General features: G+C 48.7%; 1 protein-coding gene across 2 annotated transcripts in view; it reads right to left on the bottom strand.

Moving 5' to 3' along the window:
* EXOC4 (exocyst complex component 4) overlaps positions 1 to 15,295 on the bottom strand; it is a 441,701-nt gene that overhangs the window by 22,676 nt on the left and 403,730 nt on the right. For both annotated transcript variants that reach the window (XM_071734223.1, XM_071734224.1), the window contains 2 exons: positions 14,181 to 14,359; positions 11,408 to 11,567 (listed from right to left, as the gene is read on the bottom strand). In XM_071734223.1, the coding sequence (XP_071590324.1) occupies positions 11,408 to 11,567; positions 14,181 to 14,359 (339 nt within the window). The remainder of the gene's footprint in view (positions 1 to 11,407; positions 11,568 to 14,180; positions 14,360 to 15,295) is intronic.

The following is a 15,295-nucleotide window of genomic DNA, read 5'->3' as shown; positions in this document are numbered from 1 at the left end:
CCATGGATAATTCCAACTGGGAAAGGCCACCTCTGCTCCCTGATCCTTGTGAGAAAGCAACAGGAGGGCCTGCATCTCATTTCCAAGGAAATTTCAAACAATTCAGAAAATCCCACTCTGATCATGCTCACTTCTCTCTGCTTGATCCAGTTCTGACGGAGACCTGACTGGAATATTGTGTCCAGTTCTGGGCTCCTCAGTTCCAGAAGGACAGGGAACTGCTTGGAAGAGTCCAGCACAGCCACCAAGGTGATGGAGTGGAGTGGAACATCTCCTGGTGAGGAAAAGCTGAGGGATCTGGGAATCTTCAGATGGATCTGGCCACCTGCAAAGTCACCTCCTGAAACCCTAAGGAACCATCTTATCAGCCATGGATAATTCCACCTGGGAAAGGTCACCTCTGCTCCTTGATCCTTGTGAGAAAGCAACAGGAGGCCCTGCATCTCATTTCAAACGAAATTTCAACCAAATCAGAGGGATCCATGGGCAACCAGCTCTGATAGAGACCTGACTGGAATATTGTGTCCAGTTCTGGGCTCCTCAGTTCCAGAAGGACAGGGAACTGCTTGGAAGAGTCCATCACAGAGCCACCAAGGTGATGGAGGGAGTGGAAAATCCCTTCCAGGAAAAGCTGAGGGAGCTGGGGCTCTGCAGCTTGGAAAAGGAGAATTAGGGGAAACCTCATTAATGTTCATAAACACATAAAGGGACAGAGCCAGGAGGGGGTGCCAGGCTCTTCCCACTGATGCCCAATGATAGGACAAGAAGCAATGGATAAAAACTTGAGCAGAGGAGGTTCCATAGAAACACAAAGAGAATTTTTTTTTACTGTGAGGCTGAGGGAGCCCTGGCCCAGGCTGCCCAGGGAGGTTATGGAGTCTCCTTCTCTGGAGACATTAAAAAAACCCCAACCCTGGACATGTTCCTGTGTGACCCCTGCTCTGGCAGGGGGAATTGTACTCAATGATTTTTGGAGGTCCCTTCCAACCCCTGACTTGCTGTGACTCTGTTACAGAACAGTTACAGAACAACCATTCACCAGGTCACACCTGTATCCAAAAATTAAACTCAGGCTTCAATACTTGGTTGGACTTTGGGGTATTCTTCAGGCTAACACAGCCCATGTGCCTGAGAACTTCCTGCTGTGTGTTTTAACTAGAAAAGCAGCAAAATCCCCTCCTTGAGGAATTTATAATCCTTGCAGCCACCAAAGGAAAGGGAGTGATGTGCTGGCACTACCTGGTGCTTCAGCCACTTTCTTTCCCCCTTTTCTGTGCTCAAGTGCTCTTCCTATGTGAAAATTACTTGAGGAGCAACAGGAGAAATGTCATCATCCCCCCAGAGTCAGGCTCTTTGCTTCCAAACATCTGGTGCTTCAGCATGAGGGCATTTTGGGGTTGTTTTTTTTTTGGTGTTTTTTTTTTTTCCTAATGTGGAGAACAAGCAGCAGACAAAGCACTTCCCAGCCACAAGCAGTGAGTAAGAAATCTGCTGCTCAGCAAAGCTGAGAACAGAAGTTGCCCATCCTGCTGCTGGACTGATGCCAAATGGCCTGAAGATGGTGAGGGAAGAGCAGTGATTTCTGCATCAGGACATGCTCACTCCTCCTGCCTCCCCTCTGCTACTGCCTCCAGTCCTGATGCCTGATCCTAACTTTATCTGAAGTCCCATTTCCAGGAACATTCTCATTTCAGAGCCTTCCAGCTCATTTCCCTGCTTGTTCCCTCTCCTTCTGTTGTGCCAACACAGCTGTTTGCAAGCCCTGCTGTGAACCAGGCCTGGGAGCTGATCCTGCCAGACAAAAAAAAAAAAAAAAAGAGAGAGAAAGCTGATGCAAAAAAAACCCCAAGTTGGATCATTTCCCTGCTCTAACTTCTGCATTGCATCAGGGGCTGCTGTGCAGAGAAGACAAAGAGAAAAGTGATGTTAACAGAGGTGCCACCACCATGGGGGGTGTGCAAGTAAAATCAGAAATTCCCCATCACAGGCAGTGGGTTAAAACTTGAAGAGGGGAGATTGAGGTTGGACATGAAGAGGAAATTCTTTAATTTGAGGGTGGGGAGAGCCTGGCCCAGGTTGTCCAAGGAAGTTGTGGCTGCCCCATCCCTGGCAGTGTCTCAGGTCAGGTTGGATGGGGCTTGGAGCCCCCTGGGCTGGTGGTCCAGAGGTCCCTTCCAACCCTTCCCAACCCCTAACATTCTATGATCTGCATCCATTTCTGGAGCTCCTGTTACAAGAAAGTCATGGATGTGCTGGACGGTGTCCAGAGAAGGGCCAGGAGGATGCTCAGAGGGCTATGGAGCAGCTCTGCTGTGAGGACAGAGTGAGGGAGTTGGGGTTATTCAGGCTGGAGAGGAGAAAGCTCCAAGGAACCTTCTGAAAAATGATGAAGAAATGGTTTAGAATATTTTAATGTCCATGTCAGTGGCTGCAGAGAACCTGTGAATCTCTCTGTAGGTGATGAACAAGCACTGAGTTAAAAACTTGTTACCAGAAGTTGGGGTTGTTCAGTCTGGAGAGGAGAAGGCTCCAAGGAGACCTCATTGTGGCCTTCCAGGATCTGAAGGGGCTCCAGGAAAGGTGGGGAGGGACTTTTTAGGATGTCAGGGAGTGACAGGAGCAGGGGGAATGGATTCAAAGTAGAGGAGGGGAGATTGAGATTGGAAGTTAGGAAGAAGTTCTTCCCCATGAGGGTGGTGAGAGGCTGGAACAGGTTGCCCAGAGAGGTGGTGGAAGCCCCATCCCTGGAAGTTTTGAAGGTTGGATGGGGCTTGGAGCCCCCTAGGCTGGTGGGAGGTGTCCCTGCCCATGCAGGGGGTTGGGACTGGATGAGCTTTGAGGTCCCTTCCAACCCAAACCATTCTGGGACTCCATGATCTTAAACAACCCAATTTTTCTCTTGGCTTGAGAGCAGCCCCCAGGGGAAAGATCTGAGACATCTCTGCCACCTAATTCTGAACCCCAAGTGTAGAGAGGGGAGTGTGACAGGAGCTCTACAGAGGCACCTGAGAGCAGAAGAGCAGCAAAGGGGATCCAGGTGAGGATCCATTGGACCTGGGGTTCAACACACAGAAGCCAAGCATCAGGAATGGCTCTGGAAGGAGGGTTCCTTTCATCAGCTCCAACCTCAGACAAGGGGGGTACCCAGGCAGCAAACACAACCTGGTGTTTCTGTATTTATCAAGAGTGAAATCAGGAAAAAAAAGGAATAAAATTTAGCAATAAAAGGGAGTTCTTGCAAAGCCCTGGGATGTTTGAGGAATCTCTGATGCACTCTGGCTTCTCCTTCCCTCTCCAGTACCCAGTAGATGGCAGCAAGTTATTGCTTATTCCTGCATTAGGCAAGAGGCACAAATCCTTCCTGCTCTTCTATCATCAATAAAAAACTGTCCCCTGCCTGCCAGTCGTGGCTGGAGATGCTGAGCACCCAACCCAGACATAAAATAAAGCTCTAAAATAAAGCACCCTCTGAAATCCTGAAGCTGTCATTTGGACACTGTCCCTGGGGGCATTTTCCAATTGCCCCTGTGGAAGAACTGCAGCCAGATGGGACAATTTTGTCACCTCCATGATGCTGGAAACAATGGGAATGTTTGCACTGGGAAGTTGTAGCCTGAGGGCATCTCTGCCTCTGGTCACCATCTGAGGTTTTCCTAAACCTGGAGATCTACACCAACTCTGCTGCTGAGGGTCACTCAAACTTCCAAGCAAAACAAGAAGATCCAGAGCAGAGGGAAATGCTGCTTCCCAAATCCCTGTCTCTTCCCATCCCACCAGGTGGCCCTGTGCAGACATCCTGGCACCCTGAGCTTGGTGTCCAACCCAAAGAGTGAGGCAGCACTTTGATACTGGCTGCAGCCTTCATAGAACCACAGAATGGTTTGGGTTGGAAGGGACCTCAAAGCTCATCCAGTCCCAACCCCTGCATGGGCAGGGACACCTCCCACCAGCCCAGGGGGCTCCAAGCCCCATCCAACCTGACCTGAGACACTGCCAGGGATGGGGCAGCCACAACTTCCTTGGACAACCTGGGCCAGGCTCTCCCCACCCTCAAATTCAACAATTTCCTCCCCATCTCCAACCTCAATCTCCCCTTTCTCTCCAAGTTTTAACCCATTTCCCTTCTCCTCTCCCTACCCCCCCGTGTCCAAAGCCCTCCCCCAGCTTTCTTGGAGCCACTTCAGATATTGGAAGGTTGCTCTGAGCTCACCTGGGAGCCTCCTCTTCTCCAGGCTGAACAACCCCAATCCCTCAGCCTGGCTTCCCAGGGAGGTGCTCAGCCCTCTGAGCATTTGAGTGGCTCTGCTCTGGACACCTTCCAGGAGCTCTGTGTCCTTCTGCTCTTGGGGACTCCACAACTGGACACAGAGCTCCAGGTGGGGTCTCAGCAGAGCAGAGCAGAGGGGGAGAATCCCCTCCCTTGCCCACCTTTACTTGCTGAGTGCTTCTTGAGTCAGCAAACAACAAAAACCAACAGCATATCAGACTGCACCATTGCACAGGAGGAAAGCAGCATCCACCTCTCAAGGCTCAGTGAGAATTTCATTGAATCCTGGAATGGTTTGGGTTGGAAGAGAACTGAAAGCTCAGCTCATTCCAACCCCCCTGCCATGGGCAGGGACACCTCCCTCCCAGATTGCTCCAAGCCCCATCCAACCTGGCTTTGAACACTGCCAGGGATGGGGCAGAGACTCTTTTCCTGGGCAACCTGGTTCTAAAGCTCAGCACCCTCACCCCAAACAATTTCTCCCTCCCACCCTCCCTCCCTCCCTGCCCAAGATCTCCTCTCCATCTCCCCTCTCCCAGCTGGAAACCCTTCCCCCTCGCAGGGTCCCATCCCTCCAGGCCCTTGTCCCAAGTCCCTCCCCAGCTTTCCTGGAGCCCCTTCAGGCACTGGAAGGTGCTCTAAGGTCTCCCCATGGGATCCTTCTCTTCTCCAGCCTCAACACCCCCAACTCTCTCAGCCTGGCTTCATAACAAATTCATTCATCCAGGCTCTTATGAAGATGAATTTTGGGTAGAGACAGAGTTTCTATGCCCTGTTTAGGGTCACTGGTGTGAACTGGAACTGCTTCCAACAAATACCTTGGAAGTTCTCCTTTGAAACCAGTATGTGGACTGGTGCTGTTCTCTCCTGAGTATCTGCAGGCAGCTGTTTGGGTGAAGAAAATTTTGGAACTACCCTTTAAGTTCCCTTCCAACCCAAACCACTCTTTTTTGCCAGGAATGGGAGCAGCAGAGAAACCTCCAGTTGAACTCTGGGTGTGCAGACACCTCTGCTTCACCCAGCTGAAAACCATTTAAAGGGGTGAAGGACACTTCCAGACCCAGTTACAATGAGTGGCATCACCCAAAAACTTTTCTCAGAGCTGAAGATGGCATTGGGGTGTGGGAAACATTCACATTTCATCTCTGGTCTCCCCCTTGCAAGCACCTTAATTAACTTTAAAGAATATATTGGAAATTTTATCACTCTGCTATGTCTAAGACATTTTTTTTTTCAATTAAAAATGAAGATTAAGGAGTTATTTTATTTAAGGATAAGTCTGAAGCAGAAACTGAACCCTTTTTTACTGCCTCTGATGAAATCTCTGCATAAACAGGCAGCTATAATTTTGAGGGGGGAGAGAGAGGGAGAATAAAAAAGTAGGAGCAAGGGATCTGAATTTTATCCTTCTAATGCTCTAAATTTAATTTTGGGTCTGAAGTTTCTAAAATCTGGTGGCATTTGGAACTCAGGCTTTGCAGGAGATGCTCAGGTATTTCCCACAGAAAGCAAACACTGCTTTTTCTTTAATAGAGGAGTGGATGCCCTCCTGACTAACTGCATTTTTGCTGGCCTAGATACTGAACACACACACATAAGGGAAAAAAAACCCTATTAATATTTGCAGGAAATTCAGCAAATGCTACAAATCCTTTTGTGACACCTCAGCAGTCAGAACCAGCCTCTTTTACCCTTTCTCTTGTCAGTGGAGAAAACTTACTAGAGCTCACAGAACTTGGCAATTTATTATTTTTTTTTTTCCAATGGAAATGTGCTCCAGCTCTGCTTCCTGATGCTCTGCTGAGAATTTCCCTGTCCCTGAAACTGAGAATCTTGAAGCAAAACTCATTTGAAACAAATTTTCTCCTTGCCATGGTGCTGCTCCCAAAGCAGCCAAACCCTCTGGTGTCACCTGGGGGCTACAGATCTTCTGAAAAATGGGGTTTAAACAGCAAGAGTCTCACCAGAACCAAAGTGTTCCACGGGTTAAGGTTTTGTTGTGAATCCTCTACATGATTTTGGCTTCAGAGGAGAAAAATCTTCCCCCCTCCAGCTTCTTTGCTTGGGGTTTCTACTGCCTAAGCCACAGAGATGGAGGAGAAAAGGGATGTCCAGGGAGGTGGGCCCAAAAAAACACTTGAAGAATATATTAAAAGTGAAAAAAAAACCCAAACCCAAAAGCAAAATACCCCTAAATACTCAAAACCAAAAACATGACACCCAGGCAAAGCTTGAAAGTCTTTCAGCCCTTTCTCAGATGCTCTGGTCCTTCCTATAAAAACATTGGATTTTAAATGAATCCACTTCCAGGAAAGGGCACAGCTTGTTCCAGAATTAAAATTTGATGTGTGGGGAGTGATGGAATGAAGGGCAAGGGATTGATGGTTAATTGGGGTTGATTGCTTCTCAAACCCTGAGTGTCACTCTCAAGGACAAAGACATCAAAAGGGAGCAACAGGGGCAGCAAACTGATTGTCCAGGGGGAGAATGAACCAGTTGGCTCCAGACAGAGCTTAGATCCAACCTGGAGCTCCATAACTGCCTGAGAAAATCTATTTTTTGGTGTGGGTGGAAAAAAAAAAACCCAGAAAAACTCACAGAATCCTAGAATCCTAGAATTGGCTGGGTTGGAAGGAACCTCAGAGATCATCAAGTCCAACCCTTGATCCACTCCCACTGCAGTTCCCAGCCCATGGCACTGAGTGCCACATCCAGGCTCTTTGGAAATATCTCCAGGGATGGAGAATCCACCCCTTCCCTGGGCAGCCCATTCCAATGGCTGAGCACCCTCTCCAGAAAGAAATTCTTTCTAATGTCCAACCTAAACCTCCCCTGGCACAACTTGAGACCTCTTGTGCCCTCTTGTCTTGCTGAGAGTTGCCTGGGAAAAGAGCCCAACCCCCCCTGGCTCCAACCTCCTTTCAGGGAGTTGGAGAGAGTGATGAGGTCTCCCCTGAGCCTCCTCTTCTCCAGCCTCAACACCCCCAGCTCCCTCAGCCTCTCCTCAGAGGATCTGTGCTGGATCCCTTCCCCAGCCCAGTTGCCTCCTTTGGACCTGCTCCAGCACCTCAATCTCCTTCCTGAGCTGAGGGGCCCAGAACTGGACACAGGACTCAAGCTGTGGCCTCCCCAGAGCTGAGCACAGGGGCAGAATCCCTTCCCTGGACCTGCTGGCCACGCTGTTCCTGAGCCAGCCCAGGATGCCATTGGCCTTCTTGGCCACCTGGGCACACTGCTGCCTCCTCTTCAGCTTCCTGGCAATCCAGACTCCCAGCTCCCTTTCTGCCACTCTGTGCCCAGCCTGGAGCTCCCCATGGGGTTGTTGTGGCCAAAGTGCAGGACCCGGCACTTGGAATGTTGAACCTCATCCCGTTGGGATCAGCCCAACTCTCCAGTCTGTCCAGGTCCCTCTGCAGAGCCCTCCTGCCTTCCAGCTGATCCACACTTCCCCCCAGCTTGGTGTCATCTGCAAATTTGCTGATGATGGACTCAATCCCCTCAACTAAATCATCAATAAAGATATTAAACAGCACTGGGCCCAACACTGATCCCTGGGGGACACCACTGGTGACTCATTGTGGTTTTCCCTGACCAAGGAAGCCCCTGACTTCTACTCAAGTTCCTTAAAGAAATCAGGGTAAATTTTGAATTATTTAAGGACATGGATGAGAAGTGGCAGCGTTAGGTTAGTGGTTGGACTTAATAATCTTCAAAGTTCTTTTCCAATCAAGAGGATTCTCTGGTTCTGGTTTGCACAAGGGCAAATGCAAAGAGCAGGGCTGGGGCAGTGAGTCCCAAGCTGGGTTGGATCCTCCAGAAATTTCCTTTCCCTCTCAGTCATGGTCCCTGAAGAAGTGAAGCAAGGAGGGAATTTTCCCCATTACCAGGAAGGAAAGAAGAGCAGGGGAGTGATTATTTCCCCATCATCTCCACCACTGCTCCTGTACATGAAATATCCACTGCTTTTCCATTGCTCATCTTTAAAAAAAGGGAAAACTGATAAATTAAGCTGTGGTGCAAAGAATTTACAAATTCCTGTATGAGCTGCATCACAGAGGTACAAATTGCTTTTATTCTGCATTGATGTCATTTTCTGTGATCTGTTTTATGTTTATTTTAGAATCTGAACAGACCTCAGTAAGTGGAGTCCCCAGGGTAAGAGGAGAACTTGCTTGGGTAATTTAAAATTCAGGTGAGCAGGGCAGGGATTGGATGCTCCAGACTTGTGTGTGCATAAAAAGCTGGATAATAAGCATCCAGGAGTCATCTGAAGAACAAAAGACTCAAACATAATCTCCAGATCACAGAAATCCCCCCCCAAAAGCCACGAAAGCTCCAAAGAAATGTTGTTGAATTCATATTATGGGAAGGACTCTGTAGCACAGGTACAAGAAAGCAGCTGAAGGGCTCCAGAGATTCCAAACCCACCTGGATGTCTTCCTCTGCAACCTGCTCCAGGTGAACCTGCTCTGCCAAGGGGCTTGGATAATTTCCAGAGGTATTTTCCATCCCCTAAAACACTGTAAATCTGTGATGCTCCTGTGCAAAAAGCTCAGGCACCTCTTTTGAGCTCCACATCCTGGATGCTGGTACCCAAGAGCTCCAATTGCTGGAGAAAATCTTTTTGCCACCTCATTCCTGTCCCTTCCTCACTTTTCCCATCAAATTCCACCTCAAATTATTCCTCACTACCACTCTGAGCTCCCTGGCTCTTCAAGACCTTTCCAGAAAATGGCCAAATTTCTCCTGCCAGCTACCAGCAGCTCTTGGTCAGCATTTCATTATTTGGGTGCCAGTTGCAGTCAGCACATGTTCAAGCTCTGTTCTGCCTGCCAAAAACCCTGGGCTAATTTATTTAGCAGCTCAACAGATCGGGAGGGAAAAAAAAATCATTAAAAAAAAAAAAAAAAAAAAGAGAGAGATTGAATTTGGGAACTTTATTCCTTGGAGAGTTAGTAATGGATTTTTCTTTCTTCCCCCTCCTCCAGGCCTCAGCATTCATAACTTCTCCATGTCAATGTTATTAGGAAGAAACTAATTCAATAATGAGCTCATTTCCCATATGAGAACATAAATGAGGCCCTCACTTTCTCTCATCCCAGGGAGTTTTTCTTCTCCCATAATTCAGTCTCCAAGAGCCAAAGGATGACACCAGCTACTTCCAGTGTTTCTGGTGGGACATCTCCCAGTGTCCCCTGAAGCTCTGACATTTTATCCATCCCTTTATTCCAGATTCTTCCTTTGGTTATTTCTGGGGCTCAGCATCAGCCAATGGAATCATTCAATGGGTTGGGTTGGAAGGGGCCTCTCAAGTTCATCTACTCCAACCCCCCTACAATAAGCAGGGAATTTTTCAGCTGGATCAGGTTGCTCCAAGCCCTCCCAACCTGGCCTTGAACACCTCCAGGGATGGAGCATCTCTGAGCAACTTGTGTCACTGTCTCACCACCCTCATCTCCCATCTTCCAGCTTAAAACCATCCCCCTTTTCTCCTGTGGCTCCATGCCCTTGTAAAAAATCCCTCTCCAGTTTTCCAGGAGCCTCTTCAGGCTCTGGAAGGTGCTCTGAGGTCTCTTTGGAGCCTTCTCCAGGCTGAACAATCCCAGCACCCTAAATCCAAGTGCAAAGCACTGATAGAATCACAGAATCCCTCATCATTCCATGTTTGCTTATTCCTCCAGTGAGTGCCCATAAGTGAATAAAGGAGCAATATGGATGAGAAACTTCCAGGGGCTCCATTTTTGTTTTTACTTTACTATTATATTATAATACTATATGATATATAATACTATATAATACTATATAATACTATAATACTATATAATACTATAATTAATTTACTATTATACTATTGTCCTGGTTTGGGCCAGGATAAAGGTGATTTTCTGTCTTGTGCTTTTGCTTTCAGCTCAGTCTCTTGTCAGGAGCTGCACTTGCTGAAATTCACAGCAAGTTTCTCAGTCAGTGGCTGCTGCTGGGACTGAGCCCACTCCATGGTTATAGTTACTGCTGGAGAATGGGCTGCAGAGCCAAGGACACTGCTCAGCTCTGAGGAACATTTTGCCCTCCAGAAGGAGAAAAGGAGTCAAGAGGTCCCACCTGAAACCCTCCTGTGGGGAGGAACAGACAAGAGAAATGACCAGAATTGACCAAACAGAGGATTCCATCCCATCCACCTCATCCTCAGGAGAAATTGGAGGGATCCCCAGGCTCAAAGCCCTTCCTGCTTCCCCTTCTTCCCCTCTCCCTCTTTGCTTCAGCATCCTGGGAGGATTCCATCCCTTCCTCTGCCTCTGCTCCTGATCCATCCCAGCCTGAATCTGTGTGTTCCTGCCTCCAGCTCCCAACTGCTCCTGAGCCCAGGATTCCAGCCTGGACTTTCCCAGGGCTGCCCTGCAGCCTCAGTGGGGATGGGAGAGTTCTTGGGGGAAAGGGGGGAGGAACCTGGGATCAATTTTCCTGTAGATTTGTATAGATTTAGTCATTTTTCCTATTTCTCATTCCTGTTCCATTCAAGCTGTGTAGTTTAGTTCCCAACCCATCAGTCTCTCTCCCTTATTCTCTCTCCTTCCTTTATCAGGGAGGAGAGAGAGATTAATAGAGAGCCTCTGTTACTCAGTTTAATTGCCAGGGCAGTGTTAAACCCTGACAACTCTATAAAATACTTTACTATATAAAATACTACTATTATTTTAAGAGCAATAGGACAAGAACATGAAGAGAGCCAGAATCTGGCATCCCTGAAGTTCACACTGGGAGCTGATCAAAGTTTAAGCCTTCCATGAAGCAAACCATTTCTCTGGGCATGAATCCGGGGCTCAGAGACATCCAGTTGAAGTTCCATCCAAACCCTGCACCAAGAAGCTTTCCCTTGCCTGGGTTTTGGTTTTAGGAGAACCAGCCCATCAGGAAACCTCAAAGTTTTGGTGCTGAGCTCCACTTGGAGCTCAAGGCCAAGTGATGCCCAAAACTTCTGAGTGCTCCTCAATAAAGTGAATATTAGGAATATTTCTATGGGTTAAACACCACCTGGATACCCACCCAGGTGCCCAGAAGAGTGGAAAAACTTTTGGAAGGAGCTACCCCTGTGTCTGCAGCCAGCAAAAGAGGAAGAAACAGAACTTGGGGTTCTCTGCTCACCTTGCAAAGTCCAGGTCAGCTTCCCTGGACATGGTGATGTTGGTCAGGTTTTGCTGGAGGATGAAGATGTTCCTACACATTTTCTTGATCCCTGATTCACTGATACGTTTGAAGTAGTGGGCACCATTGATGAGGATGCAGGAAATCAGGTGGCCCAAACCTGCAAGGGGGAGAAGGAAAACAAACAGGAACATCCCAGGAGGAAGATATTTAGTGACAATAATTCAACATAAAACCCATGAAGCAGCTCTCTTATGTGGTACATGTGAACTGGAACAGCAGATGCACCCAAAGGGACGTGGAAAAGAGCCCTGTGCATTTCAAGAGGACTTCCCACAAGGTTTCTTTCTTTAAAAAAAAAAACACCAAACCCACTTCCAAATAGTACAAAACTTCAAAGTTATATTATTGTAGCTGCTGGGACTTCCAGGGCATTTCCAGATTTATCACCAGGCTTTGCAGCATCTCCCTTTCAATCCCTCCCTCTCCCAGAGCAATGGGCTGCTACTGCTCCTACAAAATGATAGGATTTGAGTCTGGTATAAAAAGTGGTATTTTTTCCCTGGTAAACTCACAGTCCAGAGGAGCAGAAATGCTCTGCATTTCAATGCCCTCCCTGCACAACCTCCCTCCCATCAATCCTGAGCAGCTTCTTGGGTCTGAAGGATGGCTCCATCATTCCTCTGCTGCTGAAGGTCACAGCCAGCTGTTAAAAAGTCACAGAATCAGAGAATTTTCAGGGAAGAGACCTTAAAGCTCATCCAGTTCCAACCCCTGCATGGCCAGGGACACCTCCCACCAGCCCAGGTTGCTCCAAGCCCCATCCAAACTTAAAAACTTCCAGGGATGGGGCTTCCACCACCTCTCTGGGCAACCTGTTCCAGTCTCTCACCACCCTCATGGGGAAGAACTTCTTCCTAACTTCCAATCTAAATTTCCCCTCCTCTAGCTGGAATCCATAAGTCACAGCCAGCCCAGGAATGATGTATCCACTCATGTCACATTTCAAATATTAAAAAAACTCCACCCCAGCTTAATTTGTCCACTACACAGCTCTGTACACAACTCCACAACAATTAAAAGTCAGGAGTAAGAAAAAATGTTCATGTAGGATGAACAGGAGGGTGGATGTGATCCCAAAAGTGGACTGAAGAGGTGCCAGCATTTCATCAAGGAGTGTAGGAATTTCAACCTCATGGCTTAGTGAGGTGCAAAGAGTCCCCATGGCTCTGTCTGGATCTATTTCACTCCCCTGGAACAGACCCAGAAGATCTGAGCTGTAAGAGGAGCTCTACAAAGTGCTGGGCTCACTCCCTTTGATTCAAGCAGCTCAGAAAACATCTGATTAAAAAAATGCTCCATCAGGGGCTACATGGGGGAGACATAAACAGATCCTGAAAGCCAGGGAGGTGGTTGAGGCCTCATCCCTGGAGATATCCAAGGATTGAGGAGGCTCTGAGCATCCTGAGCTGGTTGGGGGTGTCCTGGATGACCTTGAGAGGTCCCTTCCAACCCGAATTATTCTCTGATTCTCCAGGATGAGAAAACCAGTGGCCAGACTAAGTCATCCCTGCTGATATGTTGATAAGGGGTGCATCTCCAGCCCCCACCTTCTCCTGACTTTGACCAGTGACCAGAGGAAAAGGGAGATGGATCCTGGCAGCCAGGCAAGGGCACCGTGCGTCAGTGCCACGAATAAATACAGGGGAGCTGAATCAAGCCATGATTGGTATTCTCCAAGGTAATCACAACAGATGAGACATCAGAAGAGCTGATGTTCTCTAAATGCAATTTTAGAAATGGGAATGGCTCCACTTTGGAGAGGAGCTGTGCTCTAATAGAGCTGTGCTTGTCATACACACACACGTCCTTCCCCAGGAAGAACCATCCCGCACGTCCATCAGCTCCCTGCTTTCCTGCTCAGCTTGGGCTTCTCTCCAATATCTGGGTTTGTCCCAGCACTGCTGTGGCCAGAAGGGACAGGGAAGGGATTGTCCCCCTGTGCTGGGCACTGGGGAGGCTGCACCTCCAATCCTGGGGTCAGTTCAGAAGGACACTGAGGAGTTGGAGTGTGTCCAGAGAAGGGAATGGAGCTGGGGAAGGGGCTGGAGCAAAAATCTGCTGAGGAGGGGCTGGGGGTGTTGATCCTGGAGCAAAAGAGGCTGAGGGAAGACCGTTTGGCTCTCTACAACTCCCTGGAAGGAGGTTGGGGTAAGTTGGATGTTTGCCTCTTCTCCCAAGGAACAAGCAATAGGACAAGAGGGAACGGCCTCAAGTTGCACCAGGGGAGGTTTAGGTTGGAGACTGAAAACAATTTTTTTCACTGAAAAAGTTGTAAGGCTGCCCAGGGCAGTCATAAAAGTCCCTGGAGGGATTTAAAAGCTGTGTAGATGTGCTGAGGGACATGGTTTAGCAGTGGATTTGGCAGTGCTGGGTAAACAGTGGGACTTGGTGATCTTAAAGGTCACCCAGACATCAGGGACCAGTTCACAGCTTTTTCAATTTTAATTTCTTACTCCCTTTCCCTTCAGAAGAGGAAACTCCCCCCCCCAAAATAGCTGTGACTCAGCTATTCAGCCACACACTCTCAGAAATGACGTGGAAACAACAGAGGGTTTTAGTGCCTCTTGTCTGAGTGGGTCCCACTTTTCATTCTGTAGGTGACACAAGGACCCTCACTCTCCCCAAGCACCAAAAGGAGCCTGGATAGGTTTGGAGCTAAGAATCAACAAACTATTTCCTCAGAAGACAACTCTTCTGTTAAATGCCTGACCTTCAAAGATGTACTGGAACTTGTGCTGCTGGAGGCTGGCACTCATGGCTTCCTCAATGGCACTGATGTCCTTGTTGAGGCGGACAACGAGGGGGTCATAGTCCATGCTCTCCACGTTGGCAACGATGGCATAATTCCCTTGTTTGGCCAAGGGGATCAGGTAGTGGAAGCAATGAACTCTGTGAGACAAAAGAGAGAGAGATTTTCCAATGTAACAACCCTGTCATTCAGGCATTGGATATCCAAGGTGTTGCCTTCTTGCTTTCTTTCAAGCAAGTGAAAAACGGTGATTGTGGGAAGGAGGTGGTGATCATAGAATCACAGAATCCTAGAACTGGCTGGGTTGGAAGGGACCTCAGAGCTCATCAAGTCCAACCCTTGATCCACTCCCACTGCAGTTCCCAGCCCATGGCACTGAGTGCCACATCCAGGCTCTTTGGAAATATCTCCAGGGATGGAGAATCCACCCCTTCCCTGGGCAGCCCATTCCAATGGCTGAGCACCCTCTCCAGAAAAAAATTCTTTCTCATGTCCAACCTAAACCTCCCCTGGCACAACTTGAGACCTCTTGTGCCCTCTTGTCTTGCTGAGAGTTGCCTGGGAAAAGAGCCCAACCCCCCCCTGGCTCCAACCTCCTTTCAGGGAGTTGGAGAGAGTGATGAGGTCTCCCCTGAGCCTTCTCTTCTCCAGCCTCAACACCCCCAGCTCCCTCAGCCTCTCCTCAGAGGATCTGTGCTGGATCCCTTCCCCAGCCCAGTTGCCTCCTTTGGACCTGCTCCAGCACCTCAATCTCCTTCCTGAGCTGAGGGGCCCAGAACTGGACACAGGACTCAAGCTGTGGCCTCCCCAGGGCTGAGCACAGGGGCAGAATCCCTTCCCTGGACCTGCTGGCCACGCTGTTCCTGAGCCAGCCCAGGATGCCATTGGCCTTCTTGGCCACCTGGGCACACTGCTGCCTCCTCTTCAGCTTCCTGGCAATCCAGACTCCCAGCTCCCTTTCTGCCACTCTGTGCCCAGCCTGGTAGAAGGAGCAAGCCAGGGAACATGAAATGATAATTAGCAGGCCAAGGTTGTGCCTATTCCCAAGCATTTACACCATGACAGGTTTTTTCTTT

This window comes from Heliangelus exortis, chromosome 1 (genome assembly GCF_036169615.1).
Source record: "Heliangelus exortis chromosome 1, bHelExo1.hap1, whole genome shotgun sequence".
Lineage (NCBI taxonomy): Eukaryota > Metazoa > Chordata > Aves > Apodiformes > Trochilidae > Heliangelus > Heliangelus exortis.
This window is presented reverse-complemented; position numbering and strand designations above follow the sequence as displayed.